General features: G+C 39.4%; 1 protein-coding gene across 20 annotated transcripts in view; it reads right to left on the reverse strand.

Annotated features, from left to right (window-relative positions):
• Positions 1-24,285, reverse strand: part of MBNL2 (muscleblind like splicing regulator 2) — a 172,672-nt gene that overhangs the window by 21,082 nt on the left and 127,305 nt on the right. For 2 of the 20 annotated variants that reach the window (XM_070048679.2, XM_008260118.5), the window contains exons 5-8: positions 21,107-21,370; positions 14,659-14,712; positions 13,878-14,031; positions 5,655-5,749 (exon numbers count right to left, since the gene is read on the reverse strand). In XM_070048679.2, the coding sequence (XP_069904780.1) occupies positions 5,655-5,749; positions 13,878-14,031; positions 14,659-14,712; positions 21,107-21,370 (567 nt within the window). Of the gene's footprint in view, positions 1-5,654; positions 5,750-7,044; positions 7,081-13,877; positions 14,032-14,658; positions 14,713-21,106; positions 21,371-24,285 lie in introns of all 20 variants that reach the window. The other 18 variants (XM_051850526.3, XM_008260115.5, XM_070048684.2 and 15 more) reach the window with 10 other exon arrangements.

Below are 24,285 nucleotides of genomic sequence, written 5' to 3' on the forward strand. Positions count from 1 at the left end.
AATGGAATTTTCTGACATCAAATATTCAATGAGTCCAGGGCTATGGGTATATCATATCACATCAGCTAAGTTTCAACAGACTCTTCTTATGACTAATACTGTTGAATGGACTTAATCTTTGGAGGATGATTCCAAAGAAGTGACAGACATTGAGGTCAGAATTTTAAACATGAATCACCACTTTTGGAGAAGTGATTCGTGTTGGTCGACAGGCCTCAATAGCATAATCTGATTACATCAGCATTTAAGGTGCTCACCATTGGGCTGCTCCACAAAAAGATTGCTAATATCAATCTATACAAGCTTTTTATCCTAGTGTGCACTCACACCAGGGTGAACGAGGTGAATTATGGCCCTCAGTGTCCACAGAGCTATAATGTATGCACTGCATATCTGGACTATCTCTTTCAAGCATACGCTCCAGTTTGGGAACTGGGGAGGTGCTTTGGGAACTGGGGAGATCTCATTTGGGTAGGAAGTGGGAAGCTGCATGTTCGGGATGAGCACAATGGAGGCATCTGACCAGTGAGTGTCAACTGCTGTCCTGGAAGGGAAGGGACTCGGTTTCGTTGCCTACAGTCAACACTCTGTGGTTAACCTTTCACATGAGGCCACGCCCACCACTACCACCACCACCACCACATGACATTGATTTGGACAGGTTTTACCATGGTATGACATTGCTTTTATGTTTCTCTTTGGCTGAAAGGAACACTCCGTGTAACGTGCAAAGGCACAACAAAGTAGGCCATTTGCCAGCAGCCACTGTCCTGGTTCAGGCTGTTGTTGAAAGCCTCCTAGTGGTCTCTACAAACTCTGCTGTCTCGAATCCATCTGCTCACTCCTCCTAGAGGTCTTTCTCTTTTCATCCTGAAAACCCCTCTGTGGCCTAACAAGGACTGAGCCCTTTAATCTGACATTAAGGACTGCACAGTTGGATTCCAACGACTGCCTTGTATCAGCAAATGAACTGTTGGATCCATCTGATAGTTCTTCTCCAGCTACACTTCGTACTTCTACATCTTTGTGTCCTTGCACTTGTCTTCTTTCTGTCTAATGATGATGCCTTCAGGGAAGCTCAAAATCCTTGTAAAATTTAGAACATAGAAAAAGTACTTTTAGCTGGGTGGGTGTGAGTGAGCTGGAGGACAGGGGAAAAGACTCACAGTACAAATCATATTCTAATTAGACCTTTAAGAAAGTTCTTAGGTAAAATGAATAATCTCTGTATATAAATGAAGAAACTAAAAACATAAAATATATTTATTTGGAAATTACTACCCCTTTGAAATAGAATGTAATTTTAAAAACAAAAATACTAAAACAGTGACATCATAGAGTCCTATAGCAATTTATGCTACTGTAATTTTAATCTGCACTCTCATTTGATTAAATAAGATTCCTTACAATATGAAAAAACTAGTTAATACATATATTAAGCTGTTTACCTCTACTTCTTTTAATGTAAATTCTAAAATCAAATTTGTTTCTATACAGGCATCTATAGTTCTTTGGAAGTGGGCTGAAATTGGCTGACTTATGCTCTATCATAATTTTCTTTTCTGATTTGGTACCAAGCAATCTGAAAGTTGATTGGCAGAGGGTAGGACACAAGTGTATGGACTTGATTCACAGAAAATAAGCCCAAGGACCTGCTTCACTGAGATTAATGACTAATCCTTTCTTCTGCAGGAATTTTAAATAATTTTCATTGATTATAACATCTATGTAGTTAACTATATGGTTTCTAAACATGTTCTAGCTGTTACATAACTAACTTGAAGCTATGCTTAAATTTAGTTCCTCTTAGTTTAAGATTCACTTTTAGTGCTAGCTACATTTGCAAGACTACTTCACATCCTCCTATAGCATCAGAGTTTGTTGCCAGTGGGCCACAATGGACAAAACTCAACACACAGTTTTTATTTGTGGAAAAAGTACTTCTTGTGTATTTATAAGTATGGAGAGAGGCACCATACTATGATGGTTAGGAGGAAGGCCCTGGACGCAGAAAGCCTGGGTTTTTAAATTCCAGCAGGATCACATGTTGGTGATATGATGTTAACTAGGTAGTTTACCTTAATTTCAGTTTTATAATCTGTAAAATGGGGAGGCTGATCCTAGTACCTATCTTATAAAACTATTATGAGGGTTAATTGAGTATCCCTACATACATATCTTCTGTCATAGAATTGAATAGGTCATATAATATATAATATATGAGAGAGGAAGACAAATTACAATCAGACCTCGTACACAATAAATGGTTTGTAATATTAACATTATTATTAGGTATAATCTGTATACTGAACTCAAAATACATTAATTGAAATAAGAAATATCTCTGGATAAATCCGTTTTATTTTATTTTTTGTTTATACATCTATTCCTAGAGCCAGATAGCCCAAAATAATTTTATGAAAGGATTTTTATATCTCCAAGATGTATTGGATCCTGTGTTTATTTAATTTCAAACTACATGTCAAGTTGAGTGAAAACTTCGATTAAAGTGTTGCTTGTTCTGCTCTGCTCACCATGGGGTGACAGGCTGAGAATACTGGACAAGAAGAAGCTGTCACAGTGTTTTAGTCTATTCTCCTTCTTCTGTGCATGACTTATATCTAGTTGCAAATACCTATTAGACTCGAAATACTTAAAATATTCACCTTATCAAATTAACCTAATAAAATCCTTCAAAACCCTATGGCATTTTGTATTGAGACGATGAAGATGAGAAGGCGTGATGCTTACCATTCACTGAATTCAACCCTCAAGCTCCTTCCATTTTGTTTATGTTGACCTTTATAATCTCACACTTCCGTTCCGGCCTAGCTTTTTTTTTTTTTTTGACAGGCAGAGTGGACAGTGAGAGAGAGAGACAGAGAGAAAGGTCTTCCTTTGCCGTTGGTTCACCCTCCAATGGCCACCCCGGCCTGCGTGCTGCGGCCGGCGCACCGAGCTGATCCGATGGCAGGAGCCAGGTACTTCTCCTGGTCTCCCATGGGGTGCAGGGCCCACGTACTTGGGCCATCCTCCACTGCACTCCCTGGCCACAGCAGAGAGCTGGCCTGGAAGAGGGGCAAACTGGGACAGAATCCGGCGCCCCGACAGGGACTAGAACGCAGTGTGCCGGCGCCGCAAGGCGGAGGATTAGCCTAGTGAGCCGCGGCACCGGCCAGGCCTAGCTTCTTAATCATGGACCCATTGATTCATTCAAACTCAGAGGCCATCTGCTTCTATTAATTCTGTTCTTTCTTTCGTGAATGAGGAAACTGAGATGCACCATGTTTAACGGATTTATGTAATTCACACGGCTTTCATTCAGTTTGAATGTGAGGGTTGAAATCTTAACAAGATGATAACTTGTGATTTCACAGTCATTAACAATCCCTAAGTTTTCTATTCTTGGATGCTAAAAGAATTTCCAAGTTTGTCTATAGATGTTTTTCTCTTTGAAAATACATAAAGGACATCATATCCAAAAATTTATGTTTATTGTTATTTACTTTTCTGTGGCTTTTGTGTGCAAGCAGACCGTCATCAAGAGCTGCTAAAAGATTTATTTTCATTCTTTAAGGGCAGTGCAGTCCTGTAGTGACTATTACATTTGAAAACCTGCAAACCACAGAATCTAGGATTCTGGAAGCTACTGATACAAACCCTCTCATCACATCTCTTTGGCTTAATTGAAGTTTAAGCTTGTTAATTTCTTTGCCATCATGCTTCAAAATAACGTATTTTATCTTCTGAATATTTCATGCTATTTACCCCCCTCCTCATAGCAATACACAAATCTACACATATGCATGTAAATGATTACTAGGCTGGAAGAATATGTATGAACATGGTCAACTATTTATACTATACAAAGGGATTTACCCTTAAAACTCCTAAGTATTCCCTTATCTTGATTTCCTTTCCTTTCTCAGAAAAATCTCTGTCAGAAATGTTCAAATTGCTCTAAAGTATAGATAAAACTTTGTTGTAACAGCTACAACTGTATTATACTGCAAAGTTGTTTTCTTATGACGGGACTTTGTAACACAAACTGGGTCACAAATCACATAAACATGTTCCAGGTTGCAGGATTAGACTAAAAAAAAAAATCAGATATACAACATTCCTATTAAAATGATCAAGAGAGAGGAGGTGCTTTGAACCTCATAATAGAAGGTTGCAAACAGTCTCTCTTCCTTCTCATTTCGTCATTAAAAATAAAAAATCTTCCCAGGTAAGGAACTTACTTGCTGTTCTGTGTATATTGGTTTGGAAACTAAGTTGGCTTTGCTTACAGGATAGGATGGCATTTTAGAAGAAGGGAGGAAAGAACTGGAGAATTGTCAGCACCCGGTCTCTATTTGACTCTGCACTGCCTGTTCGGTCTTTCTTCCCTCCTTCCTCTCTCTTTCCCACTTTATCACAATGCAGAGGACCCAGTGGGAACTATCCTGGGATTTAACTTCCATCCCTACCTTCCGGTACACACACACCTACCTCTCTGTTCAGTCACGAAACCTGTAGCACTGGAACCACTTTGTGTTCACTTGAATTAGGAAAGAAGCATGAATCAACACCCCTAGCTAGTAGGATACAGGTTGAAATGGGCTATTTCTGCCCTGACGTGATTTCTCCCAATGCTCAACTTACCATTTCTCCTTTTAGCTTGGCCCTTCCTTCTAGCCTACTCCTATATACCTTGTCATCTTTTATCAGCACAATTGATTTTCTTTAAAAAAAAAAAAAAGAAAAATAAAAGAAAACAAACACAAAACTAAGCACAAAACCAAAATTGTTCTTCTATGAAGGGAGGGCATGCACAATAAAGTGGTATTCTAAGTGAGGTGAGAGTTTATGCTCACTCATCTCACACTCATCTCTGTAGAACTAGGAGCACATGTTTATATGCTGGTTGGCTAGCATCAGGGTTACAGTCAGCTGGTAACCACAGAGCAGGAAATAGTCAACTGGCTCTCACATCCATGAAGTATTACATCCATGGTCTTATAGGCACATGCATTAAGCCAACAGAGTTAAACTCTCCGATTCAGTTATATCCAGCCTTTGTGAACCCAGTGGTACATACTCTTCTTCTAGTATGCTTTGGCCTCTTAACACTACTATCTGAACAAATCATTAAGTGGTAACCAAGTGAGTTTGGTAGCAACTATTACTAAGATCGAATGTTAATGAGAATTATTCAGACCTCAAATTGGACACATATGAAAAAAAGGGAGATTTAGGGGGAATGTTTCTCCTTTACAACAGATGATAGGGTCTGAATAAACCGAAACAAAAAACGAGCCAGTTTTGAAGCACCCACAGGTGCGTGTCTCTAATTTTTACATGGCGATTCACAAACCACTGGATAGGTAATGCTGTACTAAAAGGAATTTAAGCCTGTCAGGTTAATTACACAATATTAGGTACGAAAACAAACAGTGCAACACAAAACATAGCTACATCATTATTTGCAGTAAATGTTAACTCTAAATAAGTGCAACCTGTCCATAAATGCTTGCTATATAAACTAATTAAAAAAATAAAATTTGATGGATAAACATGAAAAAAAAATTCTCACCGAGAATTTTTTTTTTAAATATCAGCACTCATTTAGAGTTTGGGATTTGTGAAAGAAAGCTTTAAAAGGAGCAAACCTGATTGGCTGTGGCTGTTGCTGCGAAGGGGACACTTGTTGCAGGAGTTGTTGCTGCAGAGACAGTGGCGGACGTAGCGCTGTGCATCATGGGTACTTTCAGGAGGGGAACCATGGGAGCAATGAACAGGAGGGTGTAGCATTATGGTAATAGAAGTGGTATTTTGGCATGGTGAATATCAGAGCAGCAAGCCATCATGGGTTAAACCAGCAGATGGCATGCAATCACAATGCAAAGCAAGGAAGCATGGGAGAGAAATAAAAAAGGGAAAATAGCTTATTACAAGTACAATTAAAGGAAGTTTTAAAACATAATCAGTGATTCCCAGAAAGGCCAAAGCAGTGTACTTTGGTTGATGTATTTATAAACATTTTATTTCCAACAATAGATCCATTCCCAATTCTAAGGATATAGAATGTGTAATTATAGTTGTTTCTAAAATTATGACAGCTAATGTCCAATGATGTAAGAATAAGAATATGTGTTCTTCATTTTTAGTCATAAGTTCTAAAACATTAAAGCTCAATATGTATGTCTAATTTGGGATAGGATGTTCTTTGGAATTAACTGTGGTTAGACTGAATTTTTTTTATTTTCAATTTGGGATTGCTTATGTGAACTGGAATTGCTGTGGATGCTTATTTGGGTCAATAAATGGTGAAGCAAATATCATAGCCTTGTTATAAATTCTAACACAGTTATGCTGAAATAGCCAGGCATATTTTGCCAGTGTTTATTTTTCCTGACCCTCAGTGGGACTACTCTGTATGTCCTAAAGACATACTTTTGTATGAAGGCATTGAAATGTGTGAGGATAACTATAAAGTATTAAAATTTAACATAAGGGAATGCTGAGATGTGAAAAAATCAGCACAAGTAAATCAACACCTGAAATTTAAAAAGATAATCAAGTAAAGCAACTCGGACATTTGGTTTCAAAATACATCCATTAATAGTTTTTTTTTTTAAATAAATACTTCTGGGAAACTCTGATAACTCTAACACACAGCAAAGAGGAGATAAAGGCACACCACTATGAAACTTTAAAACATTGATGAAATTAGCCTGCCTCTCTGACGAAGTAAGCTCTTTTTTCTTATGCTATATTGTAAAAACTATAAATAAAACCAAACACAAATTATTAAAAAGCAGACTCGTACTTGTGGTTTCTGTTTTTGAGTGATTGTTCTAGCACAGAGGTCACATTAAAACCATAATTTTTTCAATAAATCAAGAACATTTTTTTTAAACCTACATGTTAACTCTAAAGCCAAATAAACCTTCAAATCTAATATTTCCTAAAGCATTTCTACCATCTCTGAAATAAATTCCAAGCAAGTGAAGGTATTGTACATCATAGAAAAGACAAATAAAAAAGGTTGAAACCTACCAATACTGGTAGCGGGTGTCATGCACAAAACTGACCCTGATGTCATGCAATGGTGGGTGGAAAAAGTGAATAAAGGGAAAGAAACAGGTTAGCGGTTTAGAGTTAACATTCAAAGTGAGATTGAAGCACAACCAGAAATCAGTAGGGTTAGTTCACACAATCTTCTAGGGCCATTCACATTGTCAGTATAGACGCAAATATATCTGACTTAGTTTAAGCCAGTACTATTGTAAGCTCACTCCTTAGACTATTTTTCACACTTTCTGTTCATATATATCGACATGATTCTAATAAGAATGACATGTGATAATGCCCTTGCATCCTTCCTGTGAGACTACAACGTATTTTACAGACATTATCAAGTTCATCCTCCAATGTAGGAAGAGGGTATTTTACAGATGAAAAATCTGAGGCATAGTAACTCCTCCAAGGTCATGCATAGTATGAGTTAGGGTAGGGCTAGAAATAGAATTCTTTTCCTAAATCTAGGTCAGGTTTTATATACCCTAAATTATGCTGAACTTATTACATTAACATCTTGTTTGTAAAAATATTTCATGTCAACAATATAAAAATAAGAATGATAAAGATTTTATATCTTCCAAATCAAAGCCTAGCAGGACCGATCAGCAGAATCCTAGATTACTGCTTGAAAGGCCAATAATGTAGGAAAACGGGTTCCCGGACAGAATGACACAGGTGTGCATGTGACCAACTTTCTGCTGATTGCCTAAAAGGGGGTGGTATCTAACAATGCAGTTCAAACATTACAGAACCAGGGCTGAGTTAACAGCAGAGCTGAGGATTTTTGTCATGGCTGCTACAAGGTGACCCCTGAGGGAGGCCTTTGGGAAAATTGCTAGGAAGTCCAAGTTGTTTTCTTAAGTGTGCAGCTGAGAGGGGAATTTCAGCCCTTCCTTGGGAATGGTTGTCTCACCTATGGGTGATTTTATTTACGTGCATGAAACTCTGACCATGAATGTCATTGCATATCATACTAAGGATGGAAAATAAACGTATTGAAAGCTTTGAAGAATTACTTGCTACTAGTCATGTTCCTTGGAATGAAAATCATGTTAATACACAGATTTAGATAACTGAAGGTTGAATGTTGTGTAGGTGCCAGAGATAATCAGTGTAGGTATAACCAGGTAGGGTTTCAGAATGTCTTCTGAGATATTAGATGAGGAATCTGGGATTGTAGGTCTTTGTTCTCTCTGCTAAGCTGTTCACGTGGGATCAGGAGACTTCTGGCCCCAGCTACATTTTGATCAGACTGTCATTAGGAAAAGGGACTATTTATCTGGGCTACTACTGAATTCTTCAACAAACATGCATCAGTATATGCAACTTACACACACACACACACACACACACACTCCTCCTCAAAACCCCTTTTATGACACAATCTCTTTCATGGGGCCTATCTCTAATGGTCACAGTCAAACTTCTAGAAAGTTATATACACACAAATTTTCACTTCCTTGCTCCCATTTATTATTTGGTCCTTTCCAGTTTGGTTTTCATTTTCACCTCTCTGGTCAAACTGTGAATGTCACCAAAGAACTTCACATAGCTGTGATCAGTGGGAACTTGTCCATCTTACACACACACACACACACACCACATACTTTTTTTTTCTGGTATCTCCCTTTCGTCTACTTTGCTGGATTCTCTTCTTTCTCTGAACTCTGTGTCCTGACAGGCTAGAGTTTTCCAGGACTCAACTTTTACAGGTCCTTTTTATCTGCTCTACACTTTGTCCTAGTCTATCATTCAATCCATGGATTTAAATATAACCTAAGAGCTCACAGCTTCCATATTTGTGTGTCCTGCCCAGATCTCTTCTCTAAGCTCCAAGTCCTCTCATCTCCCTGCTCACCTGGCTGGGCTACTTGGAGATCTCAGCAGTGTCTCAAAGTTAGCATGTTCAAACCTTGATCCTTTCCACAGATTCTTTTCCTCTGCCTCAAGAAATAGCTCACGGGCCTCACCATGTATGTAGAGCTCTAGCCTGGGCTTCAAGTTATGCCTGGTACCACTTCCCCTCATAACATTCCCAGGTCCATGTCAGCAATAAGCCAAAGCAATCCTGCTTCTAAACTTCAGCTTGCCTTTGTCTCCCTCCCCATCGCACCTGTACTTCTCCAGTCCTGGTAACTGTCTTCTCTAAGTGTGGCTATGGAACAGTGTCCTGACTCCTCTTCCTGCTTCCATGCCAGTCCCCTCTATAGTCCATCCTCCATGCTTTTGGCAGTGCAAACCTGTCCACATGCAGGCTGGTCTCGATTCTACTAGATAGGATTCAGTGGTTCCTCATTGCTCTTAGAGATGAGGATTGAAGACCCTTTGTGGTCCAGGCTCCTACCTCCCCAGGCCGTCTATCTTATACCACTCTCCTAACCTTTCATTGCTTTTAACTGAACACAACACACTTTTGTTCTATTTTTTTGAGCTTCCCACAAGCTGTCCCCTCTGCCAAGAACAATCTTCACCCACTATCGTCATCTTCCACATCTCAAGGTACATGCTATTTCTTTAGAGAACTCTGCAAGTGTTCCTTAACCTATTGCCCCATGCCATCTAGATCAGTTCTATTTTTAATCTCTCTATACTTTTTCAATCATGGCTCTCATTAACAATTTTAATTACATACTTGTATGGGTCTTTGTTGGACTTCCCTCTTTCATCCTTTCCAGTGACCTCTGAGAGACAGAAATCTTATCTGCTTAGTTCTTTGGGGCAAACACATAGTAGGAGTAGGTCATCAATGTGTTCAATGAACGTTCTAATCATTAGTAAGAGATGTGTTGGGTGCAATTTGTTAAAAGTACCTACTTTGTGAATAATTTCATTTCTCCATGGCTGGATTCAGAGTTACCCCTCTAAAATTTCCCTCTTACTCTCTTGCATTCCAGTGTGGAAGGGCTACATTGGAGGGCTTTCCTGTGTCCATGGGTTGCTGACAATCAACAGCAACTCCTGCAGCCACACTGGCCTTAGTCTCAATGTGGTTGCAATGTTCTCTGCATGGCCTAGTGATGTAAATGTTGGAAGCGTTGTCTTAGCTGTGAGCCTGACTCTCTTTTTCTCAGTGTCGGGCTCTGAGCTGGGCTTTGCAAGCTGCATCTCTGCTTTTTCACCCCACTCCTATATTCTGCTGTCCCAACAGGCCCTGTAAATGCTTTACACCATCACTACAATGGTCAACCTGCTGTTCCTCTTCCCACCCACTGCCTGGGATGCTGGTTCCCATTGCTAAAATCTTGCTTCTCTTTCAAAGACCTAAGCACATTTCTCCTACTTCCCCATATTCTGTGTAACCACCACCAGCTGCACATGCTGACGGCAGAATGCTTTGGCTCACCCTCCTTCATTCTCAAATGTCTGCTCACACTCTCAGCAAGTCCACAATGCTCTGCATTACATTTGGTTTCCACCTAGTTCTGAACGTTATATTCTCATTACTGGCTCTGGAATTCAAAACATAGTATGTGTTCGAGAAAAGCTTGCTGAATTGGATGGAATAAATAAAAAAACTTTTGTGGTTAGGCTGACATAGTTTCTACTAAACACTGATAAATTTTTCACTAAGTGGTATGATAATCTATGTAAGCTTTACGGTTTGTTATTGTTAGGCCACATTTGATGCTTCTGATTCTGTACTTTCAATACAAGGAAACAAATCAAGGAAGGAATCTGTCAGGTGCTTTGTTCTCACCAGCTGAGGCATCTCACTAAGGCACAAGTTCTGGAAACAAAGCCTTCTCAAATGTTTCCTGCTTTAGCTGCACAAATATTTCAGCTCTAGTATCTATGAGCCAGAAATATTCTGGATCTTTTCATTAATTATATATTCTACTTTGCAATGTAGGCACAACCTCAGTTTTTCCATCTGCAAAATGCAAACAACTGTTCCTGTCACTAACAGAATTGCAGTAGCTTGAGGAATATTGAAATAATGTCTATAATAACACAGCAACTCAGAATAAACCTGTCAGAGAAATGCCAAGAAATATTATGTTGCTATTTTTGTAAGTGTGTGTGGTTTTGCCACTTTCCTAACATAGCAAAGAAAGAAGATAACTCCTTGGTTAAAATAAGCTCTAGCAAAAGTGAAATTTAAAAAAATGAAAAAGGAAAATTCCCACCCACTGCAAATGTGCGAGGGCATCAACCAGGGTGATAATTATCCTTGCAGGATTTTGAAGAAGAACCACATATTTTGCATAATATTTTAGATGAATATCTTTGCAGCCCAGAGGCAGAATTCTTGAAATCCACATTCTCATTGTTTCTGTGAAGAACTTTAATAGCAAATCCAAAGCTTTCCAAGGAGTTACCTTTCAATAAAGGGCATTCTCCAGGAGAACACAAAATGCTTCTGGTTGCATGCTTGTGATAACAGCTTAAGTGAAACACTTCAAGAAATATAAAAACTTATCCATTTAAAAATAATGAGTGCACCAGCTACTGAGTTACAGAGTTTTTCTGAACATTATTACTTGATTTGTAGAGGTTGAAAACCAACCATGATTATCAATAAATATTATCATCATCATTTAAAAAATAAGGTTGAAACTATTAGTAATAAAGCCTGAAATAAAAAGTTGAGCTAAAATAAACACTGAAATTTATGTATAATATGGATTTAAGTGGTAGAAAGATTATACTAATTTCCTTTCAATGAAATTATTTTTTCTTTCATCATTTAAGAGAAATGTTAAAATTTCTTAAACGTTGAAATGGAATTTTGGGACACAAGATCCATATGTTTGTTCACTGTGCTATTTATATCATATAATAGTTGCAAACACTTCTAGTTCGCAGAATTAAGTGGGCCACAGCCCCCTTTTCCTCCCATAGCCCACTGTGTTGAGGGTTGCCAGACACACTTGAGCTGTTCCTAAGACATCCACCAGAGGGCAGAAGTACACAACCACAGCAGCCAATACCTAGTATTGCTCTTTAATACATTTCATCAACAAGTCAGGTTATTGCATAAGGGATGTTATTCATCCTTGTTTTGGAAATATTTAAGTGATTTCCAGGTAAAATAGTTTAAAGTGAGGATTCTTTCAGTGATTTAACAAATATGTCACTATTGGATGGGAATGCTAACCATGCATTCAAGGGCTTTGGAATTTTTTTTAGACTCAGGCCCAGGATTTAGTAGGTATTTCTGGGGGATGTTAATGGCATTATCACTCATTCTTCAGAAACAGACTGTTCCCTTGATGTGTTTCCCCATCCGTATATTCTAAGTTTTTTCTTCTTAAAGTATCTAGAGGCCAGCAGGTCTTTGAGACACTTCTAGAAAGCACTAGGACCATGAAGTAAGTTTACCTTCTAGAATTACTTCACCATTATGTTATTTCAAGTGGGTTACAATACAAACACTGCTATGCTGTACTAGCACTGGAGTGTCACTGAGGTTTAACAGGCAAGAGTGAAGCCCTAAGGCATACAGAATTAGAGATGCTACTACAGGCCCCTGAGGTTATTTTGTGATAGGTGCAGAACTAAAAAAAGAAAACTAAACACTAAGAACCATTTTGTTTATATAATTGATATTTTTACTATAAAATACATTGTTCACAAGTTACTAATACATTTCAAAGTGTAGACTTTACACAAAGAATATCACATAAATATTTATTCAACTCCCTCTGGTATCAACTCCTGATATACAGGAGGATTTAAGGAAATGGATAATGGACTAGGAAAGTCCAGTCAGTCCATACAGAGTAGCACCAAAAAGCTCTTTTTGATAAAATGTTTCTTTATCTACATTTACTGTCAACTCACTTATCATGAGATGAAGAATCATGACTTAGAAACACTGAATCAATGATCTTCCCACAAACAACTGCTTCTAAAACAGACTACAAGGTGAAAACTAGTCAGTTTGTGGTAGTTGTGTTTGTGTGGTGTGTGGGAGGGCAAAAAGTGAGGGAGAGCTGACATGCACTGCACTTTGGTTGTACTATTCTTATCTGACTTCCACTTTTTGAAAGTTCACTTTTATCTGTGGAATCCATAGGTAGAGGCTGGGTAGTGTGCAATGTCGTTGGGCCGGGCCTAGGGAAGCAGGTTGGACATTGTTTTCTCATTAGCTGTGCCACCTTGGAAAGTCACTTCTCATTTAGGGGGCCTCAGTTTTCTCATCTGTAAAACAACTGGATGAGGAGATCACCAAGGATCTTTCAAACTCCAAGACTCTGTGATGAATGTAGTTGATATCTTAGTGACATAGGTTAATGCACTGGGGCACCTAATATTATCAGGCATTGGCTTAGAAACTGAGGACAAGAGCTCTCTATATTTGTGAACTTGGTGAAAATTGAGAAGGATGGAGAAAGAGATAGAATGGATATAAAAATATGAGTAGAGGATTACTTTAATTTGTGTAGCCTCATTTTTAGTGATCTGAATAGAAATAGAAAAAAAGGTTAGTATGTACTGGAATTTTTAGGGCATTCAGAGTTAAGGAGAAATTTCAGTTGACACACATATAAGGTCTTATGTGCATAAACAGTTTTACAGAGCTTCTGTAAATACAGGAAACCAAATGCCCTCACTGCTGTCTGTTTCTGATGGGTTAAACCTGTCACTTTAACTCTGTCAAATATTTGGCTTTAGAATCCTAACAGTCCTAGGCCATCATTTAAAGAAAGGTCAATAAATCTAGATAGCTAGGATTGTGATGAATTTCAGGCCGTATTGTACCTTTAAAAGCAAACTAGGTGCCACCAAACAGCTTAAAGAAATGAGAAGAAAGCACATGACCGGAAGGGCACGAGGACACAGACGTGGACGGTCAGGGCACGCACCTGTTGGAATAAACGCCGTGTGCTGCTGCAGCTGTGCGCTGGTTAGAGCCTGCTGGTAGTGCAAGACGCTGGGATTAAAGACCGTGCTGGCACCGTTGCTTTTTTCAAGTGCTTGTCTCTTTGGTAAAGGATGAAGAGCACCAGGGGGAAAGGCCTAGAAATGAAGAATTCGATAAGATATGTCTAACTTAAAGTAAACACACCTTCTGTGTCCACAGAGATCATCAATTGCAACATTCTTTTTTAAAATGACAGCTAAGGAGATGCCTCTGCCATGCACCTTAATTTAAACAGCGGCAATGTCGAATGAGTGAGAATTTGTTATTGAGAGCGAAAGCATGATTTCTGTAACCCAAAAACGGTAGCATCTCAACTAAGGAAAAGAAAAACTATCAAGCAAAACAACAACAAAAAAATGGCTTCAGCTTTTAAAATGAGTTAAACTATTCTAAGGGGGAAAAGAAGCATTTGTGTTATTATTAATACCTATTCTTTCCTTTAAATGGCAATTTCTTAAATTTAAAGGTTAATAAGAATTATGATGAGCATTTTCTGTGCCAAGTAATTTAAATTTGCTTCACTCTTTTGGAAAAGGTATTAAAATTTGTTAGGATTAATTTATTTCACAGATTACATATGAAAATGAGATGGCTAAACACCTTATTGAATTTATTCCATAAATTAATAATAATGATTGTTGGCAACCAGTATTTTACAATACAAATCTCAGATGGTTCTCTGAAAAGCTACATGCAAAGCGAAAGGTGAAAGGTCAAAGTACCAGGTCTACAGTTGCTTCGAGAGGTCGCTTCATTGCTTTGGCAGTCGACTGAGTCTTTTAATAACAGGCAGCGAGCACATGATGGCAGTGGGCCAATGGGATTCAAGCGAATTAACATACAGGTAAACAGCAAGCAGAGGTGCATCATGGGAACGGCATTGCATTGTGGATAGGTGAGAAGGAAAAAAATATTCTGAATGCAATATACAACGTACAAAACACTAGGCATGCACAACAACAAAAATGTTCTCTAAAGAAATGAATATTACACCTTAAATTAGTATTGAAGCAAAAATGCATCTACCATACCTTAGTTAAAAGCATATAAGAGAGTAAAATATAGATGTTTGAAATTCAGGAAAGTTAATTAAAACAGCAGCTTGCATACACACCATAAGCATTTTTATATTGCTTAAGAAAAAAAATGCAAAACTTTTAAGGGCCATAGGTTTGAAGAATTTCTGATAAGTTAGTTTTCAAATATAAAATAATAAATGCATACAGTCCAAGTTGAAAAATTTCATAAGAATATTTAAAATTTAGATCTAGCCTAACAAAATGAAGGGGCAAACTGAGACAAAACAATTCAGGCAAAAAAATATTCAAACACAAGATTATTTAGGCAAAACTGTTTGGGTTTGGATCTTTATTTTTTGTCTGAATCATGTGGATAATTGTCTCAATTCTTTTCTTCACTCTGCTAGTGTCTTGCAATGACCACTGAGGTTCCAGACTTTGTATGTTGTGAATTTAGATAGTGAGTTTCCAGAATTCTCACTTTTATTCCATCATTCTGGTTCTGATGACTAACTTATCATCCATTCTGTTTTCTACTACATTTGAAATTATAGTTTAATTTATCTCAAAAAACTTACCGGATTATACTAAGAAAATACCCTTTTTAAAGGTATTTAGTGTCCTCAGGTGTCAAAATAATTCTATTTGATAATTTTACTTTTACTTTTAGCTATAGTCAGTGACCAACCCAGTTACTGAGAAGTGGGACTCTTGACTAAAACAAGTTCAGCAGCTAAAAATAGCAAACAGCTAAAAATAGTAAAGAATTGCTTGAAAGTTTAGAAATAAAATAATATCTTATTGCTTTATGCTGGGGAAGATAGTTTCATTTAAACAGCTAAAATAATAACAAATATGGATTGATTTAGACCACAATAAAAATTTTCCTATTTCTTGTTAATTGTTGGGGAAAAACCCTAACATTCTATGATGGAATTCTATAAAAATAAAGAAATTCAAAAGAATAGCTTTAATGCAAATAAAAAATGAAATACCCCTTTTCTATGTTTAGCACAATAGATAAATCCCCAAGGTTTGTCTAATCAATACAAATGTTATATTCTAGACTTCTGCGGTAGAATTATGATATTTGAGATAAGACATGATATTACTGAATTCTCAAAAATGTGAAACAATTATATTTTCTTTGGCAAATAAAAGGAGCCCATCATCACTTGATGATTCATGATAAGAAGCATGGAGTCAATAGGAGGCAGGTCAGGAGCTACAAGGGGTGGGGGAGGAAGAGCGACTAGAAATCAAGTGGTAAGGAATATAAGTAGAAGGCACTGAGGATGGCCAAGGGAGAAGAACATGGATTGGGAGGTAGTTTTGACAGTGGCCATCAAAAATATGAAGCCAACATTGCGAAACTGTAAACTTCAAAAAAAAAAAAAAATCCCAATGAGCTTGACAATAAGAAAGCCTGCATGTACTAAATATTCTTTTTCTCAAATGTAAATCCAGCATCATGGAACTTCCACATTATTTGGTTTAAAATCTTTCATCTCTGCAGTTTTACATTAAGTGATGTAAGGTTTTGTCTTGTCTTTTTTGTTTTTTAAACTTAAATTAGTCTGTATTAGCTAAAGGGGGTCTACATTGCCTGTTGTCATTATCACACTGAGAACATGACTGGATGGCTTAACTCAAGATAATGTTGGCCTCAACTTTTCAGATTCAGTTTTTCCCTTCACTTTTCTTGCCCTTAAGTCTCTGTAGAATCACACTGCTATTGTGTGGATGTTTTCTGGAATGCTGACTGTAAGAGTGATTACGTTTCCTAAAGCTGCCATCAATCAGCAAAATTTTGATTTAACAAGACATTAGTTAATGCAGCCTCCACGTAGAATAAGAAATATTAGTGCTTCTCCATAAAGTGGTCACTGGAAGATTACTGTTCTCTTTTTTCCTTTCTTAGTTTAGAATTCATCCAGTCATAAAACTTAGAAAAATCTAGGAATGTAAAGAAACTGAAAAACGTATAGTGAGTGAACCAGTGATTGTATGTCTCTTTCACACTATAATTTTTTATTAGATGCAAATATCTTCTTTTCAAGTAAGCACTGAGGTCTTGGGGCATAGGTCATATATATATATATATATTTCAACATCTTGTACCCACCACACTGTGAAGCACATATGCAGAATATATTTTAAAGATTCGTGTGCATGAGTAATCATGTAATAAAGCAACTTTTTGGCACGCAGATGTTCTGTTTTAGATGATATTGTTTGATGACATACATTTAGCTATGTTGAAAGAACAGACTTTAGAGATCGCCAAGTGTTTTAAACACCAGTGCAAAGAAAGAGCTTCATGTTAAATGAGTTACTACTGTGCACCAGCCGCTTGGCATCATTCTTGCTGGCCTCAGAAACATTTCTGATCCTCTGCCCTTCCTGAGCCCCCTCCAGCTTTGTGTAATTGGGTGGGTGAGTAGTGGAGACCGTATGTGAATCCAGGTTTTTCTTTTTCTGGGTGGGGGAGCAATCTAAGTATAGGTCAAGGCAAGGAAACCAATGCCAGGCATTACGGGCAAAGACAAAATCCAAGGGGTCGGAAGACCCCACTGACAGCAAACAGTTGTCAATTTAAAATGGAATAAAAGGATGTGGACAAGTAACATGGAAAGCAAACTTCCTGTACATCATTCCTTGAACAATGGAAACTTATCTAGCCGGTGGCAGGTTGTCCCACTTCCTTTTGCAGAGTAGTCCTTTCTTTGTATCCTCCCATTTTGCTCTATGTGAACAAAAACAGCTAACACGAGGATTCAAACATCACCAGGGAGCTATGTCTGGCTGCTACATTTTAAAAATTCTGGTGAGTCTCGAGGTTATATATTAAGAGGTAATAGGATAGAATAAGTTTCTGCAGAAAGTAAATATCTCTTTTTCTAGAGTCAAAACTATAATTTTTATTTTTTAGGGTCTAATCAAGCAAAACTAAGGAGGGAATTCACAGATAGTCCATGATAATAAAATTGAACTATGGGAGTGTGCTGGGTTCAGCTGAGTGGAACATTAATATCTTCTAACTGCAATAATCACTCCCACTGCCCTTTTGAATAAGGAAATAATAGTTATTCTCCAATGTACTGAGTAGTCTTGGTACTAGAGTAAGGGTACTTTGGCTTTGTCCATCTACACCTTGGCTGGCTTCAAGTGAGCCTCTCACTACAACCAAACAGACAGAATAGACTTGGTAATTTTCCTGTCATTGTCAGAAAGACACTGGCTTTCGTATTGAAACGATGTTCCTTTGGGTTGTCTTTGAAGATGCAGGAGATCCTGTGACTTATCAGAACTCCAAATTTGGGCATGGTGTAATAATCCAGAAGCTACGGTAGCTGTAACCGTGGTGACGTGTGAAGGCGCACAGCTCTGACGGGAAGCCAGGAGGCTGGGCAATGAGCTGTTTGTACAGATGGCCATCCCTGCTCTTCTCCCGCCAGCTTAGGTCATCTACCACTGACACCTCCGAGATGCAGTGTTCCTTCAGTGATCAGGTATAGACTGACTGCAGATCTACACACGATTGTCTAAGAAACAGGCAGATAAAATCAGGCTTGGCACCCACGGGCACTCCTAGTACCATGGTTCATTGTATTAACAGGGATCTGAGCTACCAGGATTTGTGCTTGCACTAGTCATCTCAGACCCCAGTGACCAGAAACCATGGTACCCAAACTGAGCCGTTCATAGTTTCTCATCAGTTTTACTACAGGCATGGTCACAAAAATGACTGGTAATTATTTTTTTTTTCTCCCTAGTTAGAGCTAACGTAGAAGATACTAATTTTTTCCTTGTCTAAAGGTGTTAAGAACATGTCACTGCATATGTGCAAAGCCATGGTCTGTGTCATGTAGAGAAGCTACTATTAGAGAATGGAGGTGGCTGACCAGAGACAGAGGGAAGAGAAAGAAGAAAGAGGCTTGCTAGTCTTCAAGGTCCTGCATCCAGGCATCCCTGGGCCCTGTTTTACCTCTCCGCCTCTTTATCAAACACTGCAAACTTCTTCATTTAAGCTACTTCATCTCTTGCAGATAGAGTCCCTACTATCCTTGGGGCTCTCCTGAATATGTAGATATGATTTATAATGTGAATTCTATGGGAAAAAATGTATTCTTAGTGCCCAGCAACCAACACACCATTTAGGATAAGTTGGGGCTGGCCTGAAAGCAATCTTACTTCTCAGGGGATGAGATCATTACTAAATGGATAGTAAGATGGATTCCACTCTGGTCAAATGGATACAGGGTCTCATTTACCCGTTAAAAGAATTCCTTTTCATCACCATTACGTGATCACTTTACTCCCCGCTTCCTTCCTCTTCTCCCTATTCCCAGTTGTAGTGAATTTTGGAAACTACTCTTTTACTATAACAAAGAAAGGGAAAGCCCGCTTTTTCCTGACTCTCTTGTGTGGATCCATGTGTCCCTCCATGTGTAGAAATCCATGCACTCAGGAGAACCAGTGTTGTGTCCAGTGACATGAGAATGAGAATGAGAAGAGGAAGGGACACTGAAAAGACATTAAAGGAACTAAAGGAACAGTAAAGACCTCAGAGGAAAACAGTGAGATGGACGAACAATGCAGTTCTCAAACTGCCTGGAGATAAGCTTGGATTAGAAAGCTCTCTCTGACCAAAACCTGGAGGCAGGCTCTGTTTCTCTCTGGCTGTATCCCTGTTACTCATCACAAGCCTGTGCCTTTATGCACGTCTCTGAGAAGAAGGTTGAGCAATGATGAACTTGCTCGCCACTGTTCCATTCCTACCAGTTCTCAGTGTACAAGGTGGCGGTCACTAGAACAATGTGTTTTTGAACAATGACTTTCCTCCCTGGAGCTATATTTGTCCTTCCCAAGGAAACACAAGCCACAGAGTCCTTCCCACCCCACTGGACTGTACCACGTATTTCCATCCTGTCAGTAAGAAGCATTGTTGCTGTCATCAAACTCCAGGCTCCTCGAGGGCAGGGAAGGCAGCCTAACGTATTTATTCTACCCAAGCTCGTGCCTGACGCACGGCAGCTTTTTCTAAATGATTTGAATGAATGAATGCACGGTGTGTATCGTATATTAAAGTAGCTGTGATAAGCCAGAGATCTCACATTAAAACAAATTACTTAGAAATTTCTACAGCCTAGTATGGTGATTCTCCATCTTTCCTGTACAGGAGGATTGTTTGGGGTTTTAAAGAAATACCACTGTCCAAGACACACCCGGGCCAATTAAATAAGAAAACCGGGAGAAAGGAACTCATCCTGTTAGACTCTTCTAATACCTTAAATGCCTGTCAATGAAATCCCAAAATTATCTAAATTTGAGAAGTGGTGTCCTAGGTAGGTGCTTCTGAGATGTTAACGGCTATGTTTTAAAGTTCAGATTCTGACTGCAAAGGTCTGGGGTGAGGCCCTAGATTCCGGAGGGCCAGCAGGCTCCTGGGTGGCAGTAACCATGGAGCTTGAGGTCCTAATGGACAGATAGGCTCCTTGAGCATCTGGAGCGGTAATGGGCTCCCAGGTGGTGGCAGCAGGGCTGCTGCTGCTCTCTAAGGGCTGTGGGTAATTAAGGGAGGCAAGCCAGGGTCCAGGTCTTTATTTATTTTTTTTCCTTTGTTTTGCACCAGCCTTCTATTTTTGTGTTTCATGAAATGCCATTCTATGTAAAATTTCACTGGAGGGGGTAGAGTTTGACAAAAACTGCCCTTGTGATAAATAAGAGAAGAGGGAGAAAGCAGGAAAAGAGAAAAGCCAGTCACCGCTCCGTCACTTGTTGCTAGGAGTCTCTCAGGACTGCTGTCTGTGGGTCAGCTGCAGGGCTCCACCTCTCTCAGAAAGACCCTCAGTGCAGTCTCATAGCCTAAGCGGAAGGGACAGACAGAGCCCACAGCCCGCATCTGCTTCCCTGCGCCTGAGGGATTTATCTATTGTGCTGAAGAAGGGAAGGAGGGGAAAACAAAACAAAAACAAAGGGGAAAACAACAACAAAACTTAGGCAGCGGAGCAGCAGGAGTAGCAGCCTTCCACATGTCCCAATTGCTTCCAAGAGCATCTAAGTCCTAGCCCTAGAAGCAGCCGGCTCCTGGCAGAGGGAGAGAGCGCCAGGACGGCAGGTGCTAGGGCGCGCAGGCCGCCGCACTTACCATGACTGTGGCCGCGGCCGCGGCTGCCTGGGCGGCCACCGCAGCTTGGTTGGCTTGGTGCTGCGCAGCTTTGATTTTGGCCTGCAAGTGTGCAGGAGGGTGAAAATATTTGCATTTCTCCCTCATGCAACGCCCCTTTATGTAATCCATACAAACGGTTACGGTGTTGTCGTTTGTGTCGATCATGGTGCTGTCTGCGGGGTGTGCAAAGCGGCAGTCGGTCTCTCCCCGGGCACAGTTCCCTCGTTGGAACTCCCTGCAGACCTGAGACAGGGGAAGAAGAGGGGGCGATGCGGAGGAAAGCCTAGAGGCCAGCGCGCCCCAGAGGCCCAGGGTGCTCACGTAAGCAAAGGAAGAGAGGCTTTTTCTTACTTTCAATGCTGGCTTTAGACCATTCACAATAAGATTTTAATTATCCATAACCAAGTAACTGCAATTACTGAGACACTAATTAGAATTTAGTGTTGCCCCCTTGGCTTGGGTGAAAATTTGTAATGAGAAAATAATCTGAAATCTGCAGCTTAGCTAACATGAAGAAAACTCAACGAAGCCTCCCCTGTCCCTGAATACCATGTTGCCTGCTTTGTCTGACCGTCGGTCTGTCTATCACTTCTATGTCTCTAGATCTCCCATCCTAACAGTTATGGGAATGCTGTGTATGTGTGTGTGTGTGTGTGTGTGTGTGCGTGCATGCACCTGCTTTGGGGATAATCACCCTGGATTATGCCAGCAGGTCACAGCTGTACAACCTCAGAATCTGAAGGAAATGACAAACTTATTGCTCCTGCATGTGAGGACGGGGCGTGAAGGCAAGTGAATCTGAACACCCAGCCTCTCCACCTTCTCCCCTGCTCTAAAACAATTTGTGCTCATAATCATAAAAAAGAACTATATTATCCAAGACATCAACATTTTCATCTTAAGGTCACTATATTTTTTAGTCAAGATTTACTTATTTATTTATTTGAAAGTCACAGTTAACAGAGAAAGAGAGTAGAGACAGATCGTCCATTCACTAGCTCACTCCCCAGATGGCCTCAAGGAAGCCAAGGAACCAGGCTCTCCCATGAGGGAGGCAGGGGCCCAAACACTTCAGCCATTTTCTGCTGCTTTTCCCAGGCCATTAGCAGGTAACTGGATTGGAAGTGGAAAAGCCAGGACAAAAACCAGTGACCATTAGGGCTGCTGGTGTCGCAGGTGGCAGTTTAACCCACTAACCCACGATTCAGGCCCCACTATATTACTTTTGACAATACAGAAAAAAGATAAAACACATATAAAAAGGAGAGAAATATGGAAAGATAAAGAGAGAGAAGTAAATGAAGAGAAGTAAAATAGAGTTGAAAGTATTGATTTTCTTTTTATTCTTTTACTACTGAGTTATCTTAAATCTTAGTCAACTAGAATCCCCCATCCTCTGGGCATTCTGGGAGCTCAAGACTTTTCTGTATCACGAGAACCTTCATAAAAAATTGCAGAGTATTCTTGAGTTTGCCTTGAATATAGACAACATGAAATGACATGAATACCACGCGTATGGTACTTATGTGCTTCTTGCCTGTTTTTAAATTTCATTAATAGGTAAGACTTTCTAGTAGAACTGCACATTCTTTCTTTTCGGGCCCCCAGTTTCAAAGGCATTACATGTACGTGGTAGTGCACACCATGATCACCGGCAATGTTCATGATGGGCCGCTGGCATGGAATTCAGTCTGTGAAGTTCTTGGGAAACTGTTTCACTACCCAGTGGGCAGCTGGCTTGGAGGGTAAACAGGATAAATCAGAAGACTGTTCATTGTTTCCCTTCCTCCTAGTTTGGCCATTAGTCAGCATTTTATCTGTTCATAAAAAGTACAACATAAAAATTGCTGAGATGTTCCCACAGATACTGAGTAAGCCTTCCTCTTCAAATGGGATGATTCCTGTCTGTGACAGCATCACAGGCAAGGACCAGTCATCAGGCGTTTGCCAAGGGTCTCTTTGTGTAGCTGACTTCATTCTTGGTTTGAAAGAACTGAAAGCTGCTCATGCTAAAGTCGTTGTGAATCATTTTTACATATGTCTCTGTCTACCAGCCCTTTTGGGAAGGACTGTTTGTTCCCAACTCCACTGATTTAATTTGTTTTCTAAAACATAGTCATATCCTCAACACTAGAGTTCCATGGGCCCAGCAGGTGGAGCCCCAAACACTTTTCCAGTCCTGTGAAAGGTCTATTCAATATGCACAGGGATAGGCTGGATCTTTCCTAAACAAGAGTGATTACAGTTCATAGTCCCTTCATCTGGGGATCCATATACTCCAGATTAAATGGAAAATATGCATCTTTAGTAGTATTTGCAGTTTGAAACTCCAAATTCTAAAGCATTCACAGCATTATTAGAAAACAATATTTCTTTTCTCTCCAGGCTCACTGGGTCAATATTTAAATGAATGCAAACTCAAAGAACATTCTCTAATGATACAACATAAGGAGCAGTGTATATCCTAACTATACTCATATCACCTAACAACTTTAATCAGTAATTGAATTACAAGAACTCTTTCAACAGTCTATCAGACTCTATACAACCTTATAAAATGCTCTATTAAATACCCTCAGAGATACAGAGTATCATAAATAGATGAATTCTCTAGCTCTGATTAAAGCGAAATTTTATCCAACAAAGTATAGGAAGGTTGGCTGCATTCACAACTTAAGATTTGCTTTATGAATATATGAACTTGTTTTCTTGAATTTTATAGAACACTTGAATTTAAGTAGAAGGAATTATCTCATTAGGTTTATCCAGCCACTGATTGGCCCTCTGTCTACCAGGAAACCCAACTAGGGCCGATATTCTGGAGCAAGCCATACTTGTTTTTAAAATGCTGAAATATGATCATACCAATAGGTAAACAGCTGTGGTCGTACCTACTCCCACCCCCTACCTCATCCCCAAATGTCCCGCATCGTCCTGACTGCTGGGTTCCTGCTCTGCCCAGTTACAGAACTTTCCAGGATCCAGCAAGGGTTAACGCCTGGCATAGCAGGAGGTCTTCAGGACCTGGCCCCATCTCTGTGGTCTGTATGGGTTTGATTTCATACTGATTGTTGAACATTTGGCCCTTACACTCATATTCCATAGAGGTATTTTTTGTTTATGTTAAAGTTAATAATTTCACATAGATGACTTTTCTT

This window comes from Oryctolagus cuniculus, chromosome 9 (genome assembly GCF_051225735.1).
Source record: "Oryctolagus cuniculus isolate XC-2025 breed Fujian yellow rabbit chromosome 9, ASM5122573v1, whole genome shotgun sequence".
Lineage (NCBI taxonomy): Eukaryota > Metazoa > Chordata > Mammalia > Lagomorpha > Leporidae > Oryctolagus > Oryctolagus cuniculus.